This window comes from Syzygium oleosum, unplaced genomic scaffold (assembly GCF_021117445.2).
Source record: "Syzygium oleosum isolate NSW1041296 unplaced genomic scaffold, Sole_v2.1 Sole_v2.06, whole genome shotgun sequence".
NCBI lineage: Eukaryota > Viridiplantae > Streptophyta > Magnoliopsida > Myrtales > Myrtaceae > Syzygium > Syzygium oleosum.
This window is the reverse complement of record NW_026607490.1, coordinates 2259876-2285528: the sequence shown is the minus strand read 5'-3', so window position 1 is coordinate 2285528 and position 25653 is coordinate 2259876. Positions and strand designations below refer to the sequence as shown.

Genomic DNA, 25653 nt, shown 5'->3' with positions numbered 1-25653 from the left:
CGTCCGCCGGTTGAAGACCGCCGCCGGACCGCCGTCCCGTCGGAACGCCGCCGTCGATCCTACCGTCCATCGGCGATTGACCGCTCGTTCCCGTCGACTCGATTTGGATTAGGCGAGAATTAAATTCCTAAACCCTAATTAGTCTAAATTGCATTTTGATAGGTGTATTAGAGTTTAATTAGATTAGATTATAATCTAATTATGGGTGGATGTGTATTAGATGATTGTGAGGCATAATTGGGACTTAATAGGCTCAATTGGATGTGGTTCAATGCCCAAATGTGGGCTGTTTGGGTACTGTTCACCCTAGATCTGAATTTGGAATAATTTGCCTAAGTAAGAATTATTTGGATTTTTGCCTTAGTTGTCTAGATTGGGTGATTTACTGGTTGATCGGGACTTAATCCTACTCAATTGTGTGATGCCTTGTTGTTGGTTTAGTGGCCGAGATTGATTGGTTAATGGCGGATTTTAAGCATATGAAATGGTATCGTGTTTAACGTGTTTAAACCATGAATTGGATGCCGGGTCTAGATGGGCTAAAAAGGAATGATTTGGACGTGCTAGTATAATATTGGATTGGTCCAGTTGTGACAAATTTTACTTGGGCACATATTGGCATCGTTGACTCGTACGTTCGTGATTGGTTTGGGTGCCTATTACGCACGAATTCGCATACTGCATTTTTTTGATGTGAGTCGGATTTGTGAGTACGAAAATACATATACCTGAGGTGAATAATTGTTGGCCTTCAGGTCGTGGCCTTCGGGTCGGTTTAACATTGTTGCCCTTCGGGTCGGAATAATTGTTGGCCTTCGGGTCGTGGCCTTCGGGTCGGATTAACATTGTTGGCCTTCGGGTCGGAATAATTGTTGGCCTTCGGGTCGTGGCCTTCGGGTCGATTTAATATTGTTGGCCTTCGGGTCGTGGCCTTCGGGTCGGATTAACATTGTTGGCCTTCGGGTCGGAATAATTATTGGCCTTCGGGTCGATTTAATATTGTTGGCCTTCGGGTCGTGGCCTTCGGGTCAATTTAATATTGTTGGACTTCGGGTCGTGGCCTTCGGGTCGATTTATCTGTGGGCTTACGGGTCGGTTTATACTTGTAAACGAACCGCATGCCGGAGTGCATTGCTTGAGACGATTCATGAGCATGGCAATTATTTGCCGGAGTGTGTTAGCCGTGGTGCGCATTCGGTGAATTGCATGACAGTCTGACATTAATGAGCATGAACGTGCGTATGGCGTACGCGTGACGAGTGTGTGTGCGTATGTGCCATGAACCTTATTATGAAATGTCTAACCTGCAGGGTCATTATATGAGTGATCTAGGCCATGGACCTAGGTCAATTATTGTGATGTTTCGGTACACAGTTATGTGTGTTTTATTCGCCTGTCAGGAGGTGCATGTTAGTCTAGTTTAGGTTTAGGTGTTATTACTTGCTGAGATTCGTCTCACAGTTGTTGGAAACCGACTTTTCAGATCCCCGGCAGTGAGGATGGCAGAGGCGCCAATCCGTTTTGGGATTTCCCAGTTCATCGAGAAGACTATGTCTATACATGTCGCACCTTTTTTACCAAGCCCCGCCTTAGTTTAGTATCCCCGGGCCACCATCCTTTTTGTTCGATGGCCGCTGCTCAGTTTGTCTTCTAGTTGCTTTTCTTATAATAGATATTGTATAAGATTCTGCAGTAATGTAAAATGTTTTTTTTATTCATGCTAAATTCCAGTGCTGTGCTATCCTTGGTTGTCTTGTTTATTGTACGGGTGTATATATATATATACGTTGCTTCCGCATGTGCAATGTTCTCTGTGAGTTGGATGCTGGGTCGGTGACGTAACCTGGGGACGTCGCACCAATTCGACCTGTGGTGGGATGCTCGCGCTTCGTGGGGTACGGGGCGTGACAGGTAGGGTCGGGTATGGGTTGGGTATGGGTCGGGATATTTACACTACGAATAAATTGGTCATAAACAGGTTAATGGGTCAATTTGGGTTGGACTATTTATGACCCGACCCAAACCCGACCCGAACCACCCGTTTAACAGGTCTAAATGTAGTTGGTAAAAGTCGTCTATTCATTAACGTTCCCTAACAAGCATTCCGTGCCCTTGATAACTCAGGTGATTATGTGTTTAAACCCTAAAGAAGTTCACCAACTTTGTTTGCTTTCCTAAATTATATGCAAAAGAGACTGAGAGCTGAAAATCTATTTGGTACACTCTCAACGTGTATTGGGAAGGTGGATCCAACCTCTGCTACGCGTAGCCAACATTGACCGTCCTGCTAAAATGAGCCTGCTAATACTTTATTATAATTCCATTAAGCAACTGGAATTGCATCAAGCAACCTGCAATTAAAGCATCAAGAAAACGAAAACAGACCAAGCACAGTTGCATGCTTCAGCTCAAGTCACTCACATTATTGACAAATTTCAGCAGGGAGGGAAGTGGAAGACATGAAGAAGAAAGTCACATGGAACTGAGGAAGGAAGTCCGAGAAGGCGGTATGGGGATGTCACATGGAACTGAGGAAGGAAGTCCGAGAAGGCGGTATGGGGATGTCCACGGTGCCTTCGAGCATCAGCAACACCTTCCTCATGGACGGACGAAGCGATGGCCCTTCCAGGACGCACCACAGTCCTACTTTAACCACCCTCCCCAGTTGCTTTGTTTCGACCTCCTCGGAGTCCACTAGCTTTGCCAGCCCACCGGCCTAAAAGCATCCATAAACCCATTCTTCGAGAATCGCTTCATCCTCAGAGCGGTGCCAATCCAGGCTCCTCCAGTTGCAAATTATCTCCAGTAACACAATCCTGAAGCTGTAGATGTCGGCTTTCACTGTCAATTGTAATTTCTTGTGCCACTCCAGCGCAATGTACCCTCTGGTTACCCGCATTCCAGTCATGGTCTTGGTCTGATACGGCTTCAACATCTTCGACAGTCCGAAATCAGATATTTTCACCCTTCCATTCTCGTCGAGTAGTATGTTGTGAAGCTTTATATTGCAGTGGATGATTTGCGTCTCACACTCCTTGTGGAGGTAAAGGAGGCCTCCGGCTATATAGCGAGCAATGCCCATTTTTTCTTCCCAATGAAGCTGTCTTTCGGGCGTAAAGAGCAGATCCGCGAGTGAGCCATTGGTCATATATTCATACACCAAAAGCCTGTTGTATCCATCCTCACAATAACCAAGCAGGCAGAACAAATTCCGGTGATGACTCCTCCCGATGATTTTCACCTCGGTTCGGAATTCAATGTTCCCATCAGAAGAGATGTTCTCAAGCCTCTTGATGGCTGCCGCTTTTCGACGATTCAGCAGCGTGCCTTTGTAAACTGTTCCAAATGCCCCGTTACCGATCTCGTCCTTGAAATCCTTGGTCACTTCCTTGAGCTCCTCATAAGTGAAGCGTCTCGGTCCAACATCCTCTATCCATCCAATGCTTACTCCATGCTCTGGATACATTTGATGTCCCGGGAGCCTGTTCCGGTAAACGAGGACCCGAAGAGTGACTAGAATTATCAACGCCAAAGCCATCAACGAGACACTCACAACCAAAATGTCAATCCTGATCAGTTTTTTAATTCACTTCGGTGCATTTGCATCCGACGTAGCTGTACTCAGCTTGATGGAAACTATGTTCGAATTGGCGAGGTCTCTCCTGCCGAATCTCAGAGGGAGGCCTTGCTTTTTGCACTCGCCGATGTTGTATATCACTTCAACGCAATTGCAGTCGAGCAAACATGTGGCTCGACATTCCTCGATGGTTGGTAATTACTGGACAGAGTACGAATCATCTTCCCACACAGTGTTTGCGACCGGCTAGATGGTGTAGTCTGCATTTTTGCTCGTTCTTTTGCAACTCTCTTGTGTGAAGTTCCTTTCGCAACCTGATGTCCAATTTCCCTCTTGAACCGTTGCAAATCCCGGAAGGCACACGCAGTACATGTTGAGCCCGCATATCCCTTCAAGCTGCGTAGGTCATTCGAGGACGACCATATAATAGACCAATTTGCTTTCTTAATCGTGTCGTATGAGTATAATCTGAAATACCATCCGCATCGATCCTCGCGAGATACATTGTGTTGTTCTTTGGGAGTCCTTTCCAGGTGATATTGCTCACATATTGACCGGTAGGGCCCATGAGGTAGAGAAAGCCATCATCGTCCATATGGAGCGTGATTGATATGAATCTGTGCGGAAGATGATCGTTTTACGAAAATCCGTGAGTTACGAATTGCTGACCTCGACCCTCAATCGAACCTGTGATTGGTAATCTCGATATGAACGCGACCTGTTGACGAACCTGTGTCAACCAATCCACGCTACAACGCCACGAACAAGAGAATTTGCGATCTTGCTCGATAAGTTGAATTCGATCGCCACAAGGGGAGCCTTAATTAGATCTAGTCCTCAAGAGAACTCAAGAAGAAAACTTCTCTATATAAAATTCTGCCTCTTCCAATTAGAAATCTATAAGCAACCTTATATAGGGTACTAACCCTAATCCTAACCCTACTAGGATTAAAATTACAAAAATAACCTTAATTACTAAAAATTCGTCCAAAAATGGAAAAAGGCCTAAAAATTTATCTAAACGACTCCAAATCGCTAAAAAACATCATCATTCACTACTAAAGTAGTGTGTATTGATCAGAGGCCCGTTTCCAAGTGTCCATCCAAATTTGAGCCAATTCGGAGTTCGTCGATTCTAAGTTCCTTCGGAATTCGCTGGACTAAGAGTAATCATGTTACGCCAAGGAGCTTTAAAATCTTCAAGTCTCGAATCCAGATTGTCTCCATTCCAAATATCTTGAACCATGATGCCGACAGCTTGTTTGAATTCCTTCGCTCTCGCTCGAGTGATCGGGCCTAGCAGATAGAACAACGGGTCCCTAGCACCTCCTCCTCGATAGGGTTCGATGTCCACATCATTCCCTCCCCCGTGTAAAGGATTTGCCCTCAAATCAGCATCTGCATCAAAAAGAGTCAAATCAGAAACATTGAAAGTAGCACTAATACCATACTCACTTGGAAGGTCAAGCTTGTAAGCATTATTGTTGACTCTCTCCAATACCATAAATGGTCCATCCTCTTGCGGTAGCAATTTAGAGTGTCGCAGTTTGGGGAAACGCTTTGTGCGCATATGAACCCAAACCCAATCGCCGGGTTCAAACACTACTTTCTTGCGCCCTTTGTTAGCTTGCTTTGCATACTGCTCTGTCTTAAGCTCAATATTCAGCCGCGTCTTTTCATGTAAAGTCTTCACGAATTCAGCTTTCTTAGCACCATCTAAATCCACACACTCAGCAACAGACAAAGGGGTTAAATCTAATAGAGTTAAGGGATTAAAACCATAGACGACCTCAAACAGTGTGAATTTAGTAGCAAAATGCACGCTCCTATTATAAGCAAACTCAACATGCGATAAACAATCTTCTCAAGATTTAATGTTCTTTTTAATGATAGCACGCAATAATGTCCCTAAAGTCCTGTTAACTACTTCAATTTGACCATCAGTTTGTGGATGACAAGTAGTAGAGAATAAAAGTTGTGTACCTAACTTCTTCCACAATGTCTTCCAAAAGTAGCTCAGAAATTTAGTATCTCGATCAGAAACAATGGACCTAGGCATGCCATGCAAACGCACAACCTCACGAAAGAACAATTCAGCAACATTCGATGCATCATCAGATTTATGACAAGGTATAAAATGAGCCATCTTGGAAAATCGATCAACAATCACAAAAATAGAATCATTGCCATGCTTAGACCTAGGCAATCCTAACACAAAATCCATAGAGATATCAACCCAAGGATGCGTCGGGATAGGCAAAGGTGTATACAAACCATGTGATTTAATCATAGACTTAGCCTGCTTACATGCGATACATCTCTCGCAAACTCGTGTGACATCTTGTTTCATATGTGACAAAAAAAAATGTTCATGCAGCACTTCATAAGTCTTATTGATTCCAAAATGCCCCATTAAACCACTACTATGTGCCTCTCGCACTAACAACTCGCGCAAAGAGCATCTAGGCAAACACAACTTATTTTCACGAAAGAGATATCCATCATGCCTATAAAACTTTTCAAATGCAGCATGCTCACAAGCTTCAAATACTCTTCCAAAATCATTATCGTCAGCGTATAAACCTTTGATATGCTCAAAACCTAGACACTTTGCTCCTAGAGTAGTTAGAATTGCGTACCTTCGAGAAAGTGCATCGGCTACCACATTTTCCTTACCTTTTTTGTACTTGATTACATATGGAAAAGTCTCAATGAACTCCATCTATTTGGCATGTCTTTTGTTCAACTTTTGCTGCCCCCTCAAGTACTTTAAGGTCTCGTGGTCGGTGTAGATCACAAACTCCTTTGGCCACAAGTAATGTTGCCAAGTCTCCAAAGCGCGCACCAAAGTATACATCTCCTTATCGTAAGTCGAATAATTCAATGTCGTTCCGCTTAACTTCTCACTGAAATACGCTATGGGACGTCCTCCTTGCATCAACACAGCTCCAATTCATGTACCAGAAGCATCGCATTCTATCTCAAAAATAGTATTGAAATTCGGTAAAGATAACAAAGGAGCATCAGCCAACTTATCCTTTAACAGATTGAATGCTCTCTCTTGCTCTTCTCCCCATGTGAAACCCACGTGCTTCTTGATAACCTCGATTAAAAGGTACGGCGATGGTGCTAAAATCTTTTACAAATCTACAATAGAAACTGGCTAAACCATGAAAGCTGCGCAGCTCTCCTACTGTCTTAGGTGTCGGCCATTCACGGATTGCTTTCACCTTTTCTTCATCAACCTATATTCCATCAGCACCAACAACAAAGCCTAGAAATACTAACTTGTCAATTACAAAACAACACTTCTTTAGGTTAGCATATAATTGCTCAGCCCTTAAAACCTGCAAAACAGCTCGCACATGCTCAATATGATCATCAAGGCTTCGACTATATATCAGGATATCATCAAAATAGACAACTATAAATCGATCAATAAAAGCACGCAGAACATGATTCATAAGTCGCATGAAAGTACTAGGTACATTAGTTAAACCGAATGGCATGATTAACCACTCATATAACCCGTACTTGGTCTTAAATGCAGTTTTCCATTTATCCCCCTCTTTCATCCTAATTTAATGATAACCACTTTTCAGATCAATTTTAGTAAATATGCAAGCTCCATGCAATTTATCCAACATGTTATCTAGCCTAGGAATAGGATGTCGATACTTTACCGTTATGTTATTGATTGCTCGACAATCAACACACATTCGCCAAGACCCATCCTTCTTTGGTACCAACAAAACAGGAACAACACATGGGCTAAGAAACTCTCTCACATATCCTTGCTTTAGTAATTCGCTAACTTGCTGCTGAAGTTCCTTTGTCTCTTCAGGATTGCTTTGATATGCGGGTCGATTAGGCAATGGTGCACCGAGAATCAAATCGATTTGATGCTCTATGCCTCAAATCGGTGGTAAACCTCCGGGAATCTCATCAGGAAAGACATCTTCAAATTCCTACAACAGAGACACGACAGAACTTGACAAATTCGGGTCAAGTTCGTTAGTAGTAAACAGTGCCTCCTTGTACAAAAGTACAAGTATTGGTCTGTCCAGAATCAAAGCTCTCCTCACTTCGCTCGATTTTACATAGAAATTATCTTCTCTCTTTTCTTTTCGCTTTCCTTTTCTCTCGATTTTTACCACTCTACTTTTATCTTCCTCTCCTTTTACTTGCGTCTCAGAGTTTCCACGCAGGCCCTCGGTTTTATCACTTTTTTCTCTCTCTCTCAGTTTCACATTGTAGTTTCAATTGATCTTCATACACCTCAGTAGGTGTTATTGGCACCAATGCGTATGTCTTCTGATTCATCACCAATGAATATCGGTTAGTGTACCCGTCATGATGTACCTTTCGATCATACTGCCATGGTCTACCAAGTAAAAGATGCCCTGCTGGCATAGGTATAACATCACACATCACCTCATCCTCATATCGCCCTATCTCAAATGGAACTCGGACTTGCTTCGATACTTTTACTTCACCACTATCATTCAACCACTGCAATCTATATGGTCTTGGATACTTTGCAGTCTTCAATCCCAACTTCTCCACCATGGTACAACTTGCTACATTTGTACAACTAGCTCCATCAACAATCAAGCTACAAATCTTACCATTCACCAAGCATCTTGTATGGAACAAGTTATCGCGTTGCTAGTGATGCTCCTCCTCTTTGACTTGAACACTAAGAGAACGCCTAACCACCATCAATTCACCATTTGTTAGTATCTCAACATCACTACAATCCTCCAATGGTAGCATATCATCATCATCTTCCTTCCTCTCACTTTTCGATTCAACATCATTATATCCAGTCATGATCATCACCCTCCTATTAGGGCACTGATTTGCCATATGACCCCTGCCCAAACACTTGAAACATTTAATATCACAAGTTTTAGTGTTAGGGTTTTCAGTTTTACCTGAAGTCGGATTCGAACCAACTTTGCCATCCTTCTCTTTTTCCTTCAAAGTTTAGGCCTTGGGATTGTTTCCCTTCCAATTCGGCTTCTCATCTCTCTTCCAATGGGACTTCCAATTCGAGCTTGAACCTCCACTACTCTTGTAATTTCGGTCCAACTTCAATTGCCTCTCAACTTTGATGGCCTTATCCACCAATTCCTCCAACTCAACATAATGTTGCAGCTCTACCACCCTTGCTATATCTCAGCTCAAACCACACAAAAATCGTGACATTATAGCCTCACGGTCTTCCACCACATTAGCACGAATCATAGCAATCTTCATCTCTTTATGGTATTCATCCACACTCTTATTGCCTTGTGTGAGATTTTGCAGCTTATGGAACAAGTCTCTGTGGTAATGATTAGGTATAAAGCACCTCCTCATCACTGCTTTCATCTCATCCCACGTTTCTAGTGGTCTTTCACCATTGCGTCTCCTGCTAGTCACAAGTTGATCCCACCAAATTATAGCGTAATCAGTGAATTCAACAGCTGAAATTTTTACCTTTTTGAGCTCAGAATATCGCTGGCAATCAAATACCATCTCCAACCGTTTCTCCCATTCTAGATACGCATCAAGATCATTCTTTCCTTGAAAAGATGGAATCTTCATCTTGATGTTGCCAAGCTCATCATCTTCTCGATGTCTAAATCCTCGGCATCCGTTTCACCTCTCAAACCTGCCATCTCGATCATCTTCTATATCGGACACATATGCATCATCAAATTGCCGCTGCCATCTAGGTTGTGCCCTAGGCTCCTCTCGCTAATTTTGTGGCCTCCCTCGTGGTGGCTCTCGATCATCTTCAAGTCTCGTCTCACATCTTGCAACTCGGTTGCTAAGTGCTTCAATTTGTAAACTCAATTGCTGGATGCCTGCTAGAATCGCATCATCCCTTGGATGAGTGCGATCCTTCCTTTGATTCACACTTCCCTGGCCTAAGCTTGACATTTTTTTTTAAACCTGCAAGAAAATGTTAGAGATAAAAGAAATCTCACTAGTCACTCCCTCACGCTTTCCGCTCGAAGTGTTTGTCACTCCTCTCGTGTTTAACTCATTTCGGCTTTTTCTTCTCTCAATTAAACTCACACACTCTTGCCTTTTACCTCTCGTTTCCTTCTAGCAAGCTCTTTTTTTTCAGACTTGAATCCAATTTCACAAGCTCCTCACAATAATCGATAAACCACCAAGCAAGATCAAATTCAGCAATATACCGCTCAACTCAGCAATTCAGCAAATTTTTCCTAGATTCGGATTTATATTCAATTTCTGCTACTGAAAAAAAAAAATTTATTCGGTCCAACTATCAATGATAAAAAAAATGAGTCGTCCTCTTGAATTTTTTTTTCTTTGCTTTTTTTTGGCTTTTTTTTTTTACGAACTCAAGTACAATATTAAAAAAAACAACTAGGACCGAAAACCCTAAATCAAAATTGAAATCACAGCAAGAACAAATTCAGAACCCTAATTCGATTAATAAGGAAACCCTAATTCTGTAAACCCTAGTTTTTGTAAACCCTAGTTTCTATAAACCCTAGATTGATGAATGAAAAGCAGTAAAAGTAGGATAACTAGACCTTGTAGATACAGCTCTGATACCAGATGATATGAATCTGTGTAGAAGATGATCGTTCTACGAAGATCTGTGAGTTACGAATTGCTGACCTCGACCCCCAATCGAACCTGTGATTAGTAATCTCGGTATGAATGCGACCTATTGACGAACCTGTGTCAACCAATCCACGCTATAACACCACGAACAAGAGAATTCACGATCTTGCTCGATAAGTTGAATTCGATCGTCACAAAGGAAGCCTTGATAAGATCTAGTCCTCAAGAGAACTCAAGAAGAAAACTTCTCTATATAAAATTCTGCCTCTTCCAATTAGAAATCTATAAGCAACCTTATATAGGGTACTAACCCTAATCCTAACCCTACTAGGATTAAAATTACAAAAATAACCTTAATTACTAAAAATTCGTCCAAAAATGGAAAAAGGCCTAAAAGTTCATCTAAACGACTCCAAATCGCTAAAAAAACGTCATATTATTGATCAACGGCCCGTTTCCAAGCGTCCATCCAAATTTGAGCCAATTCGGAGTTCATCAATTCTAAGTTCCTTCGGAATTTGCTGGACCAAGAGTAATCATGTTGCGCCAAGGAGCTTCAGAATCTACAAGTCTCGAATCCAGATTGTCTCCATTCCAAATATCTTGAATCATGATGCCGACAGCTTGTTTGAATTCATTCGCTTTCGCTCGAGTGATTGGGCCTAGCGGATAGAACAACGGGTCACTAGCACCTCCTCCTCGATAGGGTTCGATGTCCACATCAGTGATGTTGTCTCCTATACCGCCGGTCTGAATCGCCCAGTATGCGTAGGCTGGTCCATCTATCGAGTTCACCGGGTAGTGCACGAGATTACCGTCATGTTGCATCTTGATACGGAACACACCTGATGACTGATCGGTCTCCGAAGTGCTCGAAACCAACCAATTGCCCGCAGGGAGATTCTGGCCTGGCAAGAGGCTATCAGTGGGGGAGTCAAAGGTTTGCCAGATTATGCCCTGTTTCGAATTATAAAGAACGAAATTGCCTGAGTCGAGTATCGAAGCCGAAATGACGGGTTCGTTGGGAACAGCAACTTCGGCGAATTGTCCCGGCATCCATGACTCTAGTATCAGCCTTCCGTCAGTGGTGAATTGCAGGGTGGCATTGCCCGGCAATGGAAGGTTGTCTCGGTCGATAGTCTAGACCACGGTCTGCGGTGGGATTCTGGCTAGGAAAACTCCCAGGCCATAGCCATTGCCTCTCTGATAGAAACCAAAAGCATAGAGACCTGAAGCCGAGAGCCAGGACAAGTCGGCTTTGGGCGTCAGAGAGGAGCCTCGGCTTATGTTCATCTGTTGCTGCGAAGCTGAAGATGCGAACATCAACACAAGGACGAGGAAAAACAAGGGAAGAGCCATAAATGAGCAGGGGATGGCTATGTGACTGATGTTCCTGATCTCAGTCGCTCTTATCAGTACTCAAACTGATGATTTAGATTAGAACTCTTCCCTGTGTTTTATAGGCCGGATATTCGAACTGAATCTGACTCGAGGTTACTAAGTCCAAATTTGACTAAGGACCGGGATGATCTATATACAATGACCAGTGTAAAATTAATTATACGGAGAATCTTAGTTTGGTCTGACTTGGGCAGAGTATCGATGTAATGTACAATGAATATGTTTTGTTGCTGGTCATCTCTAGATTTAAATTATAGTCCAAGTTGCGAATTCAGTAAGGCCACTAGGTCAGTAGATATTTCACTTTCATGACTGGACATAGGTTCTCTCTCTCTCTCTCTCTCTCTCTCTCTCTCTCTCTCTCTCTCTCTCTCTCTCTCTCTGGTCATTCGTTAGGTTGAAATAATCGCCAAATCGCTAATTCAATCAGGCCTCTAGTTCAGTAGTTGGGCTGGCTCTCAAGTATGAATAGAGGAATACCTCCGTTTTATTTTCAAAGTTTAAGATTCAAGCACTAGGAATGGGGGGCAAAAGCAAAATAAGTCTCGTAATCGGTAATTCAATTTATTGCAATTAGCGGCTGTCATATTCATTTCATCTTAATTGAATAATATTGGATATTAAGACTTGTTTTTTTATAAAATGAATACATTAAGAAAATAGCAATCTCTCGCTAGCTGTCAAATATGACGGCCCGATTTATTTAAATGTCAAGCCTGGAAAGTCATTTACTTTTTTTGTTGTCAGAGTCTATAGCATCATTTAGAACGTTCATTTTGTAAACCGGAGCCCCCCAAATTCATGAAGCTACATCATTAATTTATTTGGTTTAATTATATTACGTGTACTGACATTTGATAGCTAAATCTTGCGATAATAGTGCTTCTAACTACGAAGTATAGATGATTAAGTGAGTAATAGTTTCCCACTTGAGAAATAACATACTTTTGTGCTTATTGAAATGTTATACTTACTAAAAAAAAAGTAAAAGAAATGTTATACTTACTATTCGGACCGTTGTAGTTTTGGCGACATCGAGTAACCTTTAAAAGGTTGCATCTATTGGATTTTCGAAGAAATTTGAGGAAAGAATTCTATTTTTATGGAAAGGATTTTATTGTGTTAATAATCATAAAAAGCCAAGAGCTCTTGTAAAAATCTACTAAAACGGTTAAATATCTTGTACTATTTATTTCATAAAATAAGACATCTTTGGTTATAGCAAAAAAAATTACATCTTTGTTGATAAAAAAAATTTAATCGTAAAAATAAATATATCTTTATTTTTGCGTAAGATTCTCTATCATACATTCACTTAAAAACTACCTAAAAATCAATATTCGATATTGCATAGATCCATTCACTCTAAAAAAAATGGTTAACTAGTCAAATGTACGTGTCGACGTGGCTCTCCCAGCATGCTTATTCTAAATTCGTTCCTGAATACGAGTTCTTCTTTATTGAGTATTACGAGCGGTTACTTTATTCAAAGATCCATGCAAAGTTCTCACGCAAGTCTTCAAGTCAAGTCAAGGTGCGAAAATATTCATGGTTCATGCACGCCACGTCACGTGTCTACGTGGCGTGCATAAACTCACGTGAATTCACTAGTAAGGCGATACGTGGCTCTGATCTGGAATAAAAAGAAAAATTATATTTTCAGACTCTCGCTCCTTGGCACCCTAGGAGGACTGACATCTCTGTTCTGGCGTCTCTGGATGGACTGTGCAAGCAACCTAGCATTGAATGCTCTCATATATTGCTCGGTTCTCTCTCTCCCTCTCTCTCTCTCTCTCTCTTTCTCCTCTTTCACGTATGAATTCCTCTTTTCTTTTCACTTTGGACTCTTTCTTCTTCCCCAGAGAGCATCCCTCTCCCTCTCACTCCTCGTCGGGCTCTACAAACTGCCGGCGAGCTTTGGGGTTCCGGCGAAAAGCGAAAGGCCGGTCGCAGCAGCTGGGTCCCGAGCCTCCGCCGCCTACGCCTCGTCGCCTCCGCATTGGGACTCTCTCTCTCTCTCTCATTGGCATGTTCTTCCTTGGGGTCCGGCAACGGCCGCGAGGGAGGGTCGTCTTCCACCTCCCCTCCTCCTCTTCCTCCCCCCGCGAAAAGAAGAGACTTTGGATGAGCCACCCAAAAATCCAAGCGTAGACATTTCAATTCGTCAGTTTTGGTTTAATCCGGCAAAAGAAAGTTTCGGTTTTGGCCAAGTTTTTCCTTGTTAAAAGCATGTCGCTGTTGTGTAAGAATACCCAGAAGCCAATACGAGCCTTCCACCTCTCTCTCTCTCATGTTTTCTTTGAATTTTGCTGTTCTAACAGAATCGAGACTTCACCATTTGAGAGCTGATTCAGACCTGGAATTAGAGAGAGAGATAGAACAGGCCAATAAACGAGAGCATTAAATGCTAGGTTGCTTGCGCAGTCCATCTAGAGGCGTTCGAAGAGAGATGTCAGTCCTCCTAGGGCGCCAAGGAGAGAGAGTCTGAAAATATAATTTTTCTTCTTATTTCAGCTCAGAGCCACATGCTGACCTATTAGTGAATTCACGTGAGTTTATGCACACCATGTAAGCACGTGATGTGATGTGGCGTGTATAAATCACTGAATATTTTCCCAAATTCAATATATATATATATAAAAGAACTTTGGAGAGGCCAACTTCTGGAAGGTCTATAGTATCATCAAAGGGAATTTGTTCTGGTCAAGTATATAGCTTGGCAATTTATTGACATGTTAAGTTGTACTAAATACAACATTTTAAAAAATGATAAGAACCAAAGTAAACTTCAATTTAGACCTGTCAAAATATATCATAAATCAATTTCTTAACCCATATATGATGGGTTAAGTTATTATATAAATTAATTATATTCAATAAATGAGTCATAAATGGATTTACAACTTACTTAGATCCATCTCATTTCTATGCTCTTTTTTCATTCTCTTTAGCTTTTACTCGATCTCACGCTTACTCACTGCGCACTCTCATCTCGGTTTGAATATGAGTTTTCCTAGATTAGGTTAAATACAAAAGCGTTTTAGCAATATGGGTCGGGCTAAGTATAGGTCGCTAAATTTGCATTACATGAAAATTGGTCTATTTGAGTCAGATCATTTTTCAATTTGACCCAAATCCGACCCGACCCACCCGTTTGACGAGTCTACTTCAGTCTAGTCTTGAACATATATATTAAAAAGTTCTATGAACTAATTGAATCATGGGATGATCGTACCAAGGGTGGTTTGATAGTGTTAATTAACTTGTTTAGTTAATTAATACTATTATAAATATGGAATAAAAAAAAGTCTCCTACTTTTAACAAATTTCAACCATTTTTTCTTACCTTGAGTATTTTCTTAATGACTTATTTTTTACAAATATTATGTCTTGGCACACTAGGTATTATTTTATTTTATCTCTCAAATATTTCAGTATCAAAATTTGGAGATTTCGATCATGCACTAACCTTTCTTTAAAAGATATCGGATCTTGAAAATTATTATCTTTTTGCATGCATTAATAATAACTTCTTTATGTTGTGAATATGTATCAATAATAAGCTTCCATTTTTTTATGATTTAAATATATTGAAGAAAAGTCATTTCGCCTAATATTTCAAATGCCAACTTTTCATATACACACAACGCTTGTGAACATTTGGTAGTGTATATATATATATTTGTCGAGCGATCATGTTGGTCTGAATCAGCTTTCTATTCGACTGGTCCATCTCCTCGAGTGATTTTAAAGGGCGCACTCACCCACATCAACCTGGTGCATTCGGGATCCTATTCCTAAAGTGTGCACAACAAGACTTGAATCTAAGACCATAATTAGAAGACCAAACTCTCCATTTCCATCTAAATGAACATCTTGTTGATAGTATTAGTATATGAGAGCACACATACGCAAGTATGAGTAAGGAAATTAATAGAGATAGAGCTGATTTGAGAAAGAGAGAGTAAAACTAGTCTCTTTCCATTATGAAGCAAATCCAAACATCTTTAAGCCTCAAGTTTTCACATTAAAATTTCATTTATAGCCCAGGTCTATAATAAGATTATGGGTATCGATATATGACTAAACAATGGATTAAATAACAATTTTTAAATGAGATTTCATAAATCTCATAATATTCTTAAATCTCTCATTAATTCTAAGTTAAAATAGATATTTCAAATCATATTATAAGTCAAATTCACGTTGGAAAGAATACACAAATCAAACAAAAAGTTTGCTCTTTGCTAGTGGACTTTTGAGACTAGAGAGAACGGGGAAGTGAGAAGAGAGCGGTGCAATACCATAATAAACTTCACTTATGCTCTTAACTTCTCATGTAGGGACATTATAATTGGGCTGCAGACTGCAGGACGAGTCTCCCACCGCCAGTGAAGAGCAGGGTGGATTTTGCTCGCGTTCGGACGGTTGTCTCGGTTGGCGGTCAGACCACGGTTCCACCTAGAGTACTCGGGAGGAAGACTCCGACCGAGTAACCACGGTCTCTCTTGTAAAATCCGAATGAGAAGAGGCCGGAAGAAGAACGCCACGAGGCGTTGGTGCTAGTGGGGCTGAGAGATGCACCAAAGCTTTTGTTCGTCTGTCTCTGTAAATTTGCATTTGTGAAGATGAAGGCAAAAGAGAAGAAAGAGAAGTGCAACAACCATAAAAGTGAAGCGCCTGCTATGGAGAATTGAATCAGCCATCAGAGCATAGTGAGATGAAGTAGTTCTTGGGCCTGTCTTGATGTTCCAACTTGTTTTTTGGTGTGAAGAATCAGCTCCCTTTTTTGTGCTTTATAGAGCAAAGCATCTATATTCAAAATTAATATGTTTAGGCTCCATTGGTTACACGAAAATTTTGCCGTCGAAAAACATTTTCCTTGTATGCCGGCATTTAATTTGCTTAGGAAAATGAGTCAATAAAAAATCTTTTCATAATTGACGGAAAATCTATATCTAAATTCAGGAAAATGATTTTCGTTTTTGAAAATCAGAAATCATGTTGCACAATTTAACTACACATTGACAATTTCATTAGAGACCTCGACGCTTGAGCACGGAAACCCCAACGCTCGTGCCCGTGCCCGGGTCCTATGAGGCTAGGCACTAGTGCACAAAGGCCTGGACCAAGACCGCGATGCCCCATGGCCAAGTCCTTAGTGACCATGCCTGAAACCCCAGGGCTTGTACCCAAGTCTTTGGCCACCATGCCTGGGTACCCGACTCTCAGGTCTAGGTCCATCAAGAGATGCCCAAGTCCCCCAGCAAGAGTGCCTGGGTACCTAGCTTCTGCGCCCAAGTTACTAACGCCCAGGCCCAAGTCTAAAAACATCGGGCTCGAGACCTCAGTTCGATGCCCGGGCCTAAGTCCATCGAGGCTAGGCCCAAGTCCATAGAGGTCATGCTTCATAGAGGCCATGCTTAGGACCTTGATATTTGTGCCCAGGTATGTAGCTCCCACACCCAATTGACCGATGCCCGAGCCTGAAACCCCCATACTCATGCTCGAGAACCCGTCTCCCATGCAAAATTTTCCAGCACTCCAGCCCAAGTCCATGGAGTCCGGGCCCTAGACCCTATTGCTCGTTCTCGGGTCCCCAACTCCCACACCAAAGTCAGTGGCATCCGGACCCGGGTCCATCAAGGCTGAACCTGGATCCATAAAGGCAGGTTTTAAGACCCCGGTGCCTATGCCTGAGTCTCTAATAGCCATGCTCGGGTACTCGGCCCCCACACCCAAGACAACGACGCTCTAGCTCGGGCCATTGGGGCCAAGCCTAATTCCTAGGTAGCCGGGCTCAAGACCTTGATTCTGGTGCCTAAGTCCTCTATGGCTGTGCCCAGTTACTTGGCTACAGAGCCTAAGTCACCGGCAACCAACGTTAGGTTCATAGAGGGGCTTGGGTCCCCAATGCCCGTGCTAAAGTTCCCAATAGCCATGCTTGGGACCTCGATACCCGTGCTTGGGTCCTCGATGGCTATGCACGGGTAGCGGACTTTCAAGCCCAAATCACTGGCTCCCAGGCCCGGTTTCTCAATGAGCCGACCCAAAAGTCTTAGGTCCCTCAAGATTGGGCCTCAGCCCTAGAGTTCGTGCCCGGGTCCTCGGCTGTCGTGCTCGAGTACCTAGCTCCTGTGCCTAGGCCCGAGTCCATCAAGACCGAGTCTGGGTCTCTGGCGCCCATGGTCAAGTTGCCACTAGTTGGGCCCAAGAAATTCCGGCTCCTGCAACTGGGACCTTGGCGATTGGGTATCTCTTATATGATATGAATAGTGTTATGTCTCTTTAGGAAAATAAAATTCAAATTTTCCTTTTCAAACGACGAAAATAATTTCCAATTCATTTTCACGATTCAATCAACAGCGGAAAATTATGTCATTTTCTTGAAAAATGACTTCTTGAAAAACATTCGAAAGAAATGTCAAGTTTGCAACAAAACAAAAGAAGCCAAGTGTTTTCTCTCTCTCTCTTTTACAGAGACCTTGACCCTAGGAAAGTCTGCTTCAAAGAAAGAATTCGGTTTTTGTCTAAGGTCGTCCCAAGACTTCCCGTGTGTTAAGCACGGTAACGCAAAAATCTAGCGCTTGAAGACTTGGATTTTACCATGAATATGCGGTGGAAAAAAAACCACACTTGTTTATCAAGGAAACTCTTCAACTGTGGCAAAATTACGTGATTTGATTGAGCATCAAGTGGTCAGTCATGGATCCCGGATTTCAAATAAAAGAAATTTTTTTTTGCAGCGACAAGAAGTTGATGATATGAAAAAAGAAACAAATTCAAATAAATGTTAATAACTAATTCAAACAAATATCAAAAACGCAAAATAAATTGGTAACTTAATAAGAGAAAAGTTGATATCACTATGGGAATTTCTATAAAAGAGTTAGTAAATTTGAATAGTTACTAAGGGTGCGCATGACAACGATTCTGTGCCCGGAAACTGATTCTGTTCAGAAATAATTCTTTTTATTCTGTACCCGAGAACTGATTCTGAGCATTTGAAGGCGTTTGGTAATAGCTCAAAATTTCCATTTCTGGAATAGAAAAGCATTTGGTAACGGCACAAAATTTATTTTTATTAATAATATTTTTAAATATTTTAATATTTCTTTCTTTCTTTTTTCTTTTCTTTTTTTCTTCTCCTCCTTCTTGGCCATGGCCTGGTCGCCGACCACAGGCGAGAGTCCCCCTCGCCGGCGAGGGCGAGGGCTAGACCCTCGCGGCCTAGGCGAGGGCCGCCCTCGACGGCCTTTGCCAGCCCTTGCTCGAGCCAACGAGGGCCGCCCTCGAGGCTCGCGACCTGGGCGAGGCCCGCCCTCGCCAGATCTGGCGAGGGTTGGACTTTCACCGCCGCCCTCGCCAGATCCGGGGAGGGCGGCCCTTGCCCAAGCCGCAAGCCTCGAGGGCGACCCTCGCCGGCTCGAGCGAGGGCTGGAAAAGGCCGGCGAGGGCTGCGACACCCTCGCATGTGTTGTCGATCGCTAATCACCGGTGGCCAGCCAGGCAAAAAGAACTGAAGAAGAAGAAGAAGAACAGTAAAGAACAGGAAAGAAGAAGGAAAAAAAATAATTTCTTTTTCAATTCTGATTCTTGTTCCCATAATCAAGAAGCTACTTTTTTTGCTTCTTGATTTTGTTCCAAAACTAATTCTGGAAATAATTTTTTGCAAATTTGTGCCCGGGAACAAAAAATTTACCAAATAGATTTCTGTTCCAAAACTAATTCTGGGAACAAAAGATCAGAAATTTTCACTGTTTGGCAACTTACCAAACAAGCCCTAAGCAAGACAAAAGGAGGAAAAGGTGGCAACTCAATTGAAAAGTTAACCGTTGGGATGTTTGCCCCAGTGGCCAACCTTCCTACTTGGGAAGGGGGAGGTGAGGAGTTCGAATCTCTACCTTATCATGGGGGCTAGGGGTGGGGACATGTAGTTTCAGATGTGGGTTTCGATTCCTGCGCTTTGCAAGAGACAGGGCAAAAGTCTGAGAGTGAGTTAAAAGTTAAAGTAAGACAGACAAAAAAAAATTGAAAAGTTGGTAACTATAAAAATAAATAAATACGTAAATAGTGATAAACAACTCGAATTAAAGTTTGTAACTGAAAACTAATTGATAACTTAATTGGAGAAAAGCTAGCGAGTCACACAAATAAATGGTGGTAATTTCATAAAATATTTGTAAATTTAAATCATTCATGAGAAGTAAATAAAATTTACTATTGATACGAGAAGTTTTTTTTTCGGTTAGACATGTCAATAGTTTAAACCCAAAAAAAAAAAGAAACATTCTTATCTAGCTTAAGTAAGTGTGAGTAAGACTAATTAGTAACTTAATCGGAAACCCGATAGAAGCCCAACGCTACTATAACTTCCATCACAGTTACCAACTAGTAACGTAATCACTCTAATTGAACATGGTAATTTTTTAAATAGAGTTGGTCAATTTAAATAGTTGGTAACCTAGGAAAATAATTATTAACATCGATAAGCAATTCAAATAAGAGTTGGAAACACAAAACTAATTGGTAAATTAATTACAAAAAATTGATAAGTCACTCAAATTAAGGTAGGTAATTTCATATAGTAGTTGGTAAATGGTATTGGTAAGAAAGATAAATAAAAATTTGTAGTAAAGAAATTTGTTGTGATAGAAAAGAGAAGTTGATAATTTTAAAAATCAAATAAACATTAGCAACTTGGTTTGCAAAGCTAGTCGGTAGCTTAATCAAAAAAAAATTGCTAATCGCTCTAATGAAAAGACATGGTAAGCTTAACGAGTTGGCAAGTGAGGTAATTAAAAGTGGGAAACTAAATTTAAAAGTTGATAAATTTAAAAAAAACAATCAAATGAGAGTAAAATAAAACTTGTTGGAAATCAACGGAAGAAAAACTGGTACACTTCACACAAAATAAAGGTTGGTAGATGCGTATAAGAATTGATAATTACCGGATATCTGGTCATATTTTTTTTTTTTTACCCGCAACTTTTTTACGCTTATTAACTTTTTTTCCAAGAGGTATTAATGTAGAGCAATACTTGTCAAAATATAAAACACCTTTCCGCATTCAGTTATGTTGAAAATTGTGATCCATTTTCTAGAATTTCCTAGATTTACTAAACTACAATCTAGAATCCGCTAGACGAAGTGTTGGGTAGTTAGAGATTATGGCTAGAAAATGTCCAGCATGTAAGAAGCAAAAATTCTCTGAACAAGTCCGAGACAATTTGGTTGAAGGCGGTGGATAGAGTCGGTTGTAATTGCCCATAGAAAGGCTTGCAATTGTTCATGTTGGATGTGTGAGGAGTGAGCTCAGAAATCCACATCCTTAGCTCTTCCACCAATACTCCTCCATCAACTATATCTGTATAACTATTTTGTTCAACCAATGAAACTATTTTTCCTTTATCCCATTATCTATATCCTTGAAGTTATCCTACCTTGTTCTCTTGTCCATCCTTTACCAAATATGTCCTATACACACTTGCACATTAAACCAAAAACTACCATCGATGCCAAAATCATGCTTCCACACAACATTCTAAATATTCAACATGGTATCAGAGCTCCAAATTCTGCAAGTTGATAGGCAAACTCTCTGTCCCCTCTCCCTCCATGCCATTCTCTGTGTTGAGAATAATAGCCAAGCGAATCGGATAAAATAGTCGGAATGAAAGAAAGGAAATCGAATACTGAATTTACGTGGTTTAGTCTAAATATCGGAACCTACGTCCACGGGTAAAGTAGCATAGAATTCCACTATAGAAACAAGCGATACAATGAAGATTACAATCACTCGAGCACTCAAATACACTCTCGGTATTTCTCAGCCCCCAATTACACCCAATATTTCACTCAGTGTTTAGCCCCTCACAATTCCTAGTGAAATCTCACCCAAGGAATTATACAAATTCTACTCACAAGAATTTAACCGACTAAAATCACTCGGGTATAATTACAACAAACAAAATCCCTCACGAGAAGAACTCTCTGCCTTCTCTCGGCCACCAAGAACTTGGCGCTCTCTTTGTTGGACGTCTCTCTTTCCTTTTATAAGAGGAAGAACGAGACAAAGAATGGATTCATTAAATTCACTAGACAAATCTCTAAAGAGCAACGGCGCCCTCCAATTTTCATGGCATGCATGCACATGTAACGAAGCAGAGAAGAAAAATGGACGTTCATGGACTCTTCTTTCCTCTTTCTTTGACCCATGCAGTGTGAATGCCCATTGCACTTTCTTCATACACGCCAACTCCAATGTTTTCTTTGTCTCTGTCTTCTTTCTTCCTTTCACATGCAGAGCATTTAATATGAGAACTGAAAAGTATGGCCGGCATGCTTAAGAAAATCGTAGACGATCATAAAAGTCCAACTATGGACTTAATTTTCTTGAGACAAACTCACACGCTTTGATTTTTGGTATTTGTTCAACGAGCTCAAACTCGAGACACATTTCAACACTCCGAACTTTAATCATATGCAGTAGAATAGTGCAAAAACGACCAGAGAACTTATGATCATGTCTATATCCACAGGAAAGCAATGAATTTGTTAAAATGAACTCTGCATTATTTTTGCTTCCCAGAAGATGAATAGCACAAAAAGAACATAAAACTTAGTTCTATTCAAATGAGACAAACTAGCAATGCGCCTCGCATCAATAAACCTCTCGAACAGTTTCTCCATATGGAATTGACAATCAAGTACATTTCAGTCTCACGTCGGAGAAGTTTTTCATGGCGATCGGCGCAGTTGTGGCGAAAGTCTAGATAGCACTGAGGACGGAAGTAGGACAAGGAGGTATTGGAATGTCCACTGTGCCTTCCATCATCAGAAGCACCTTCCTCATCGAAGGACGGAGCGATGGCTCTTCAAGGATGCACCAAAGGGCCACTTTAACCATTCTCTCCAACTGTCTTCTGTCGATCAATTCATCATGGACTAGTTTCTCTAGCTCTCGCGCTTGGAAACAGCTGTAGACCCATTCTTCAAGAACCGCTTCCTCATCGGGAAGGCTCCAATCCAAGCTTCTTCGGCAGCAGATGATCTCCTGCAACACGACGCCAAAGCTGTAAACGTCTACTTTCACCGTCACTGGCAAATTCTTGTGCCACTCTGGTGCGACGTACCCCCTTGTTCCTCTAATCCTCGTCATGGTGTTGGTTTGATACGGTCTCAGCAGCTTTGATAATCCGAAATCGGATATTTTCGCTCGCCTATGTTCATCGATTAGTATGTTCTGTGGCTTTATATCGCAGTGAATGATCTGGGTTTCACACTCTTCGTGGAGATACAGGAGGCCTCTGGCTATATGCCGAGCAATTCCCACTCTATCATCCCAGCAAGGTTGTTTTTCGGGCGAGAAGAGTAGATCCGCGAGCGACCCATTGCTCATGTACTCGTACACCAAAAGCCTGTTGTGTCCGTCAAGACAATAACCGAGCAATTGGACGAGATTCCGGTGATGAGTCCTCCCAATAATTTGCACCTCAGTTTGGAATTCGCTTTCACCATCCGATGAGACCTTCTCTAGTTTCTTAACAGCTACAACCTTGGGGCTATTCAACAGCGTGCCTTTATACACTGTTCCGAATGCTCCCTTGCCAATCTCTTCGGCAAAATCTTTGGTCACTGTCTTCAGCTCTTCATAAGTATATGATCTCGGCGAAAGATTCTCTATTATGCTACCATTTGCCTCCTTGGGAAGCATTTCATATAGCCGAACATGATACCTGTAAACAATGAATCCCGACACTGCCAGGGTGACTAATGCGAAAGCAATAGATGATGCAATTGCAAATAGAACATCTCTCGGAAAAGGTCTTTTCTTTCCCTCTGGCATGAAGCCATTCGTTCCATTCTCATTAGATCCAGTTTCGCCTACCTTGATGAAGAGTATGCTCGTGTCGTCAAGGTCTCTCTTGCCATATCTCAGAGGTAGCTTCTGCTTTCTGCAGGATGGGGTTTTGTATATTGCGGCTTCGCAATGGCAATCCTGCAAACATGCCTTTTGACATTCTTCGTTGGTCGAGAATGTAAGAACGTCGTACGCATCATCATCCCAGACAGTGTTAGAGACAGGTTGAATGGTGTGCCTAGTGGCGGAGTCTGTTCTCATGCAGCTCTCTGCCGTGAAGTTCCTCTGGCAACCGGATGTCCAGTTCCCCTGGTTCACAGGTCCGAATCCTGGAAGACACTTGCACTCGGCGTTCTGATCGTTCATCGCACAGAACCCGTTGAGCCCGCATAAGCCCCAAGGGATACATTTGTCGTCAGAAGACGACCATACCACTGACAGATCGGCATTCTGGGTCGCGTTGTACGAGTACAGTCGGAAAATCCCATCCGTGTCAAGTCTCATGAGATAGATTATTCCTTCTTCAGGAGGTCCTCTACTTGTGGTGAAATTCTTTACATATTCACCTGTTGTGTTCAACAGGTAGAGATAACCATCATTATCGAGATATAGTGTCACATTGTTACCGACTCCGTTGGTGTCAGACACCCAGTAAGAGTTCGTGCCGTCTTGAGTATCTACAGGATACTGCACGAGGTTTCCATCCGTTTGCATTTTGAGGCGAAAGATACCGGTTGATTGGTCGCTCGCAGAAGCGCTCGAGAACAACTGCTGGTCTGGTGATAAATGCTGACCTGCCAAGAGGGTATCAGTCGGCCAATCAAAACTCTGCCATATGACATCCCGCCTCGAGTTATACAGAACGAAATTGCCGGTGTCGAGCATAGAAGCTGAGACCGCGGTCTCACTAGGAATAGCGACAAGCTTCTCTTGCGCTTCTGCAGACTGTAGGACTAGTCTCCCGTCACGGGTGAAACGCAGGGTGGAATTGCTTGGGACCGGAGGGTCATCTCGGTTGTAGGTCCAGACCGTGGTTTTATGCAAAGTTCGTGGAAGGAAAACTCCAATTGCATAACCGTTGCCTCGCTGATAGAACCCGAATGCAAAGACACCAGAAGACGAGAGCCAGGAGGCGTTGGTGCTGGTGGTGGTGGTGGGTGTGAGAGAAGCACCGAGGCTTATGTTGATCTGTCTTTGTGCAGTTACAGTTGTGAAGATGTATGCAAGTGAGAGAAGAAAGGGAAGTGTAGCAACCATGCGAATGGAGTGCCTGTAATGAAGGGCTGAATTTGCCATCAAAGCAAAGTGAGATGTAGTTCTAATGCTATAAAATCTGTTTTGTGTTGTGAAGTATCAGCTCTTTTGTTCATGCTTTATAGAGCTGCACAACCTTCTAAATCGGAAATAATATGTTTCGGTTTTCTTCTCTATATTACGGAGATCTTAACTCTAGGAAAGTCTTCTTCAACGCAAAAAATAAGGCTCTGGCTGACAAAAACTTCAATAGGAAGCGTAGTTGATCTCGTGAGACATGGAAATAATACCGTATCACCAGAAAATTTTTTTGTTTTATAATCTAGCCTATGAGTATCGCGATGGACAGAACCAATCATATCGGGTCTCAACATAAGTCTCACATATTAAACTGCAAATAGCTTGATCCAGTAGTTTAACGATCTGATCCATTCTTTGTGAGCCAAGTCTCCAAAAGGAAAATTGCCGGCTCGTCCTGGTGATGAGTCCCCAACACTCCTCAGATCAACTTGAGTCTAATCCATCCTCGAAACACGCAATTTACTAGAAGGGCTCTTGCTTTGAACACTATCCACGTGAACCAAGCCTCAAAAGGAGCATTCAAAGTGTGATCACATGAGGTAAAGGAGTTCACACTGTGTAATCACACTAGGTGGGATCTTTTTTTTTTTCTTTTTGTTTTTGGTAACCGAGGTATCTGGGCCAGCTTGCGCGCACCTAGACTATTCCTCGGGGGAGACTAGCACAGTAACTAGGTGGGATCTTTTACTCATGAATAACTCGAGAAAGTCTCTCCCATTCGATGTAGGATTTGGAGTGTCACAAGTTGACTTAATTTATGCAATAATTACTTATAACATTGTATAACTTTTGAAATCGATTCCATAATTTTCATTATATAAGAGAAATAGAATAAGCATTTGCCATGATACCTAGGACTTTTTATCCACAATATTGTTGGAGAAAT

At 41.8% G+C, this 25653-nt stretch overlaps 2 protein-coding genes and 1 pseudogene across 2 annotated transcripts; all 3 read right to left on the bottom strand.

Moving 5' to 3' along the window:
* Nucleotides 1-2521: 2521 nt before the first annotated feature.
* On the bottom strand, nucleotides 2522-3857 carry LOC115688794 (G-type lectin S-receptor-like serine/threonine-protein kinase RLK1). Its single transcript, XM_030614716.2, has one exon. The coding sequence runs from the start codon at nucleotides 3536-3538 to the stop codon at nucleotides 2717-2719; it is 822 nt and encodes a 273-aa protein (XP_030470576.2). The 5' UTR covers nucleotides 3539-3857; the 3' UTR covers nucleotides 2522-2716.
* LOC130138407 (uncharacterized) lies at nucleotides 3795-17128 on the bottom strand (annotated as a pseudogene).
* Nucleotides 17129-22317: 5189 nt separating this feature from the next.
* LOC115688792 (G-type lectin S-receptor-like serine/threonine-protein kinase LECRK3) lies at nucleotides 22318-24731 on the bottom strand. The gene has a single exon (XM_056312801.1). It carries the CDS (start codon nucleotides 24726-24728, stop codon nucleotides 22341-22343), a length of 2388 nt encoding a protein of 795 aa, XP_056168776.1. The 5' UTR covers nucleotides 24729-24731; the 3' UTR covers nucleotides 22318-22340.
* Between the last annotated feature and the right edge of the window lie 922 nt (nucleotides 24732-25653).

Excerpts from the sequence above, each read along its gene's own strand:
- LOC115688792 (XM_056312801.1), bottom strand. The coding sequence starts at position 24,728 with ATGGCAAATTCAGCCCTTCATTACAGGCACTCCATTCGCATGGTTGCT.
- LOC115688794 (XM_030614716.2), bottom strand. The coding sequence starts at position 3,538 with ATGGCTTTGGCGTTGATAATTCTAGTCACTCTTCGGGTCCTCGTTTAC.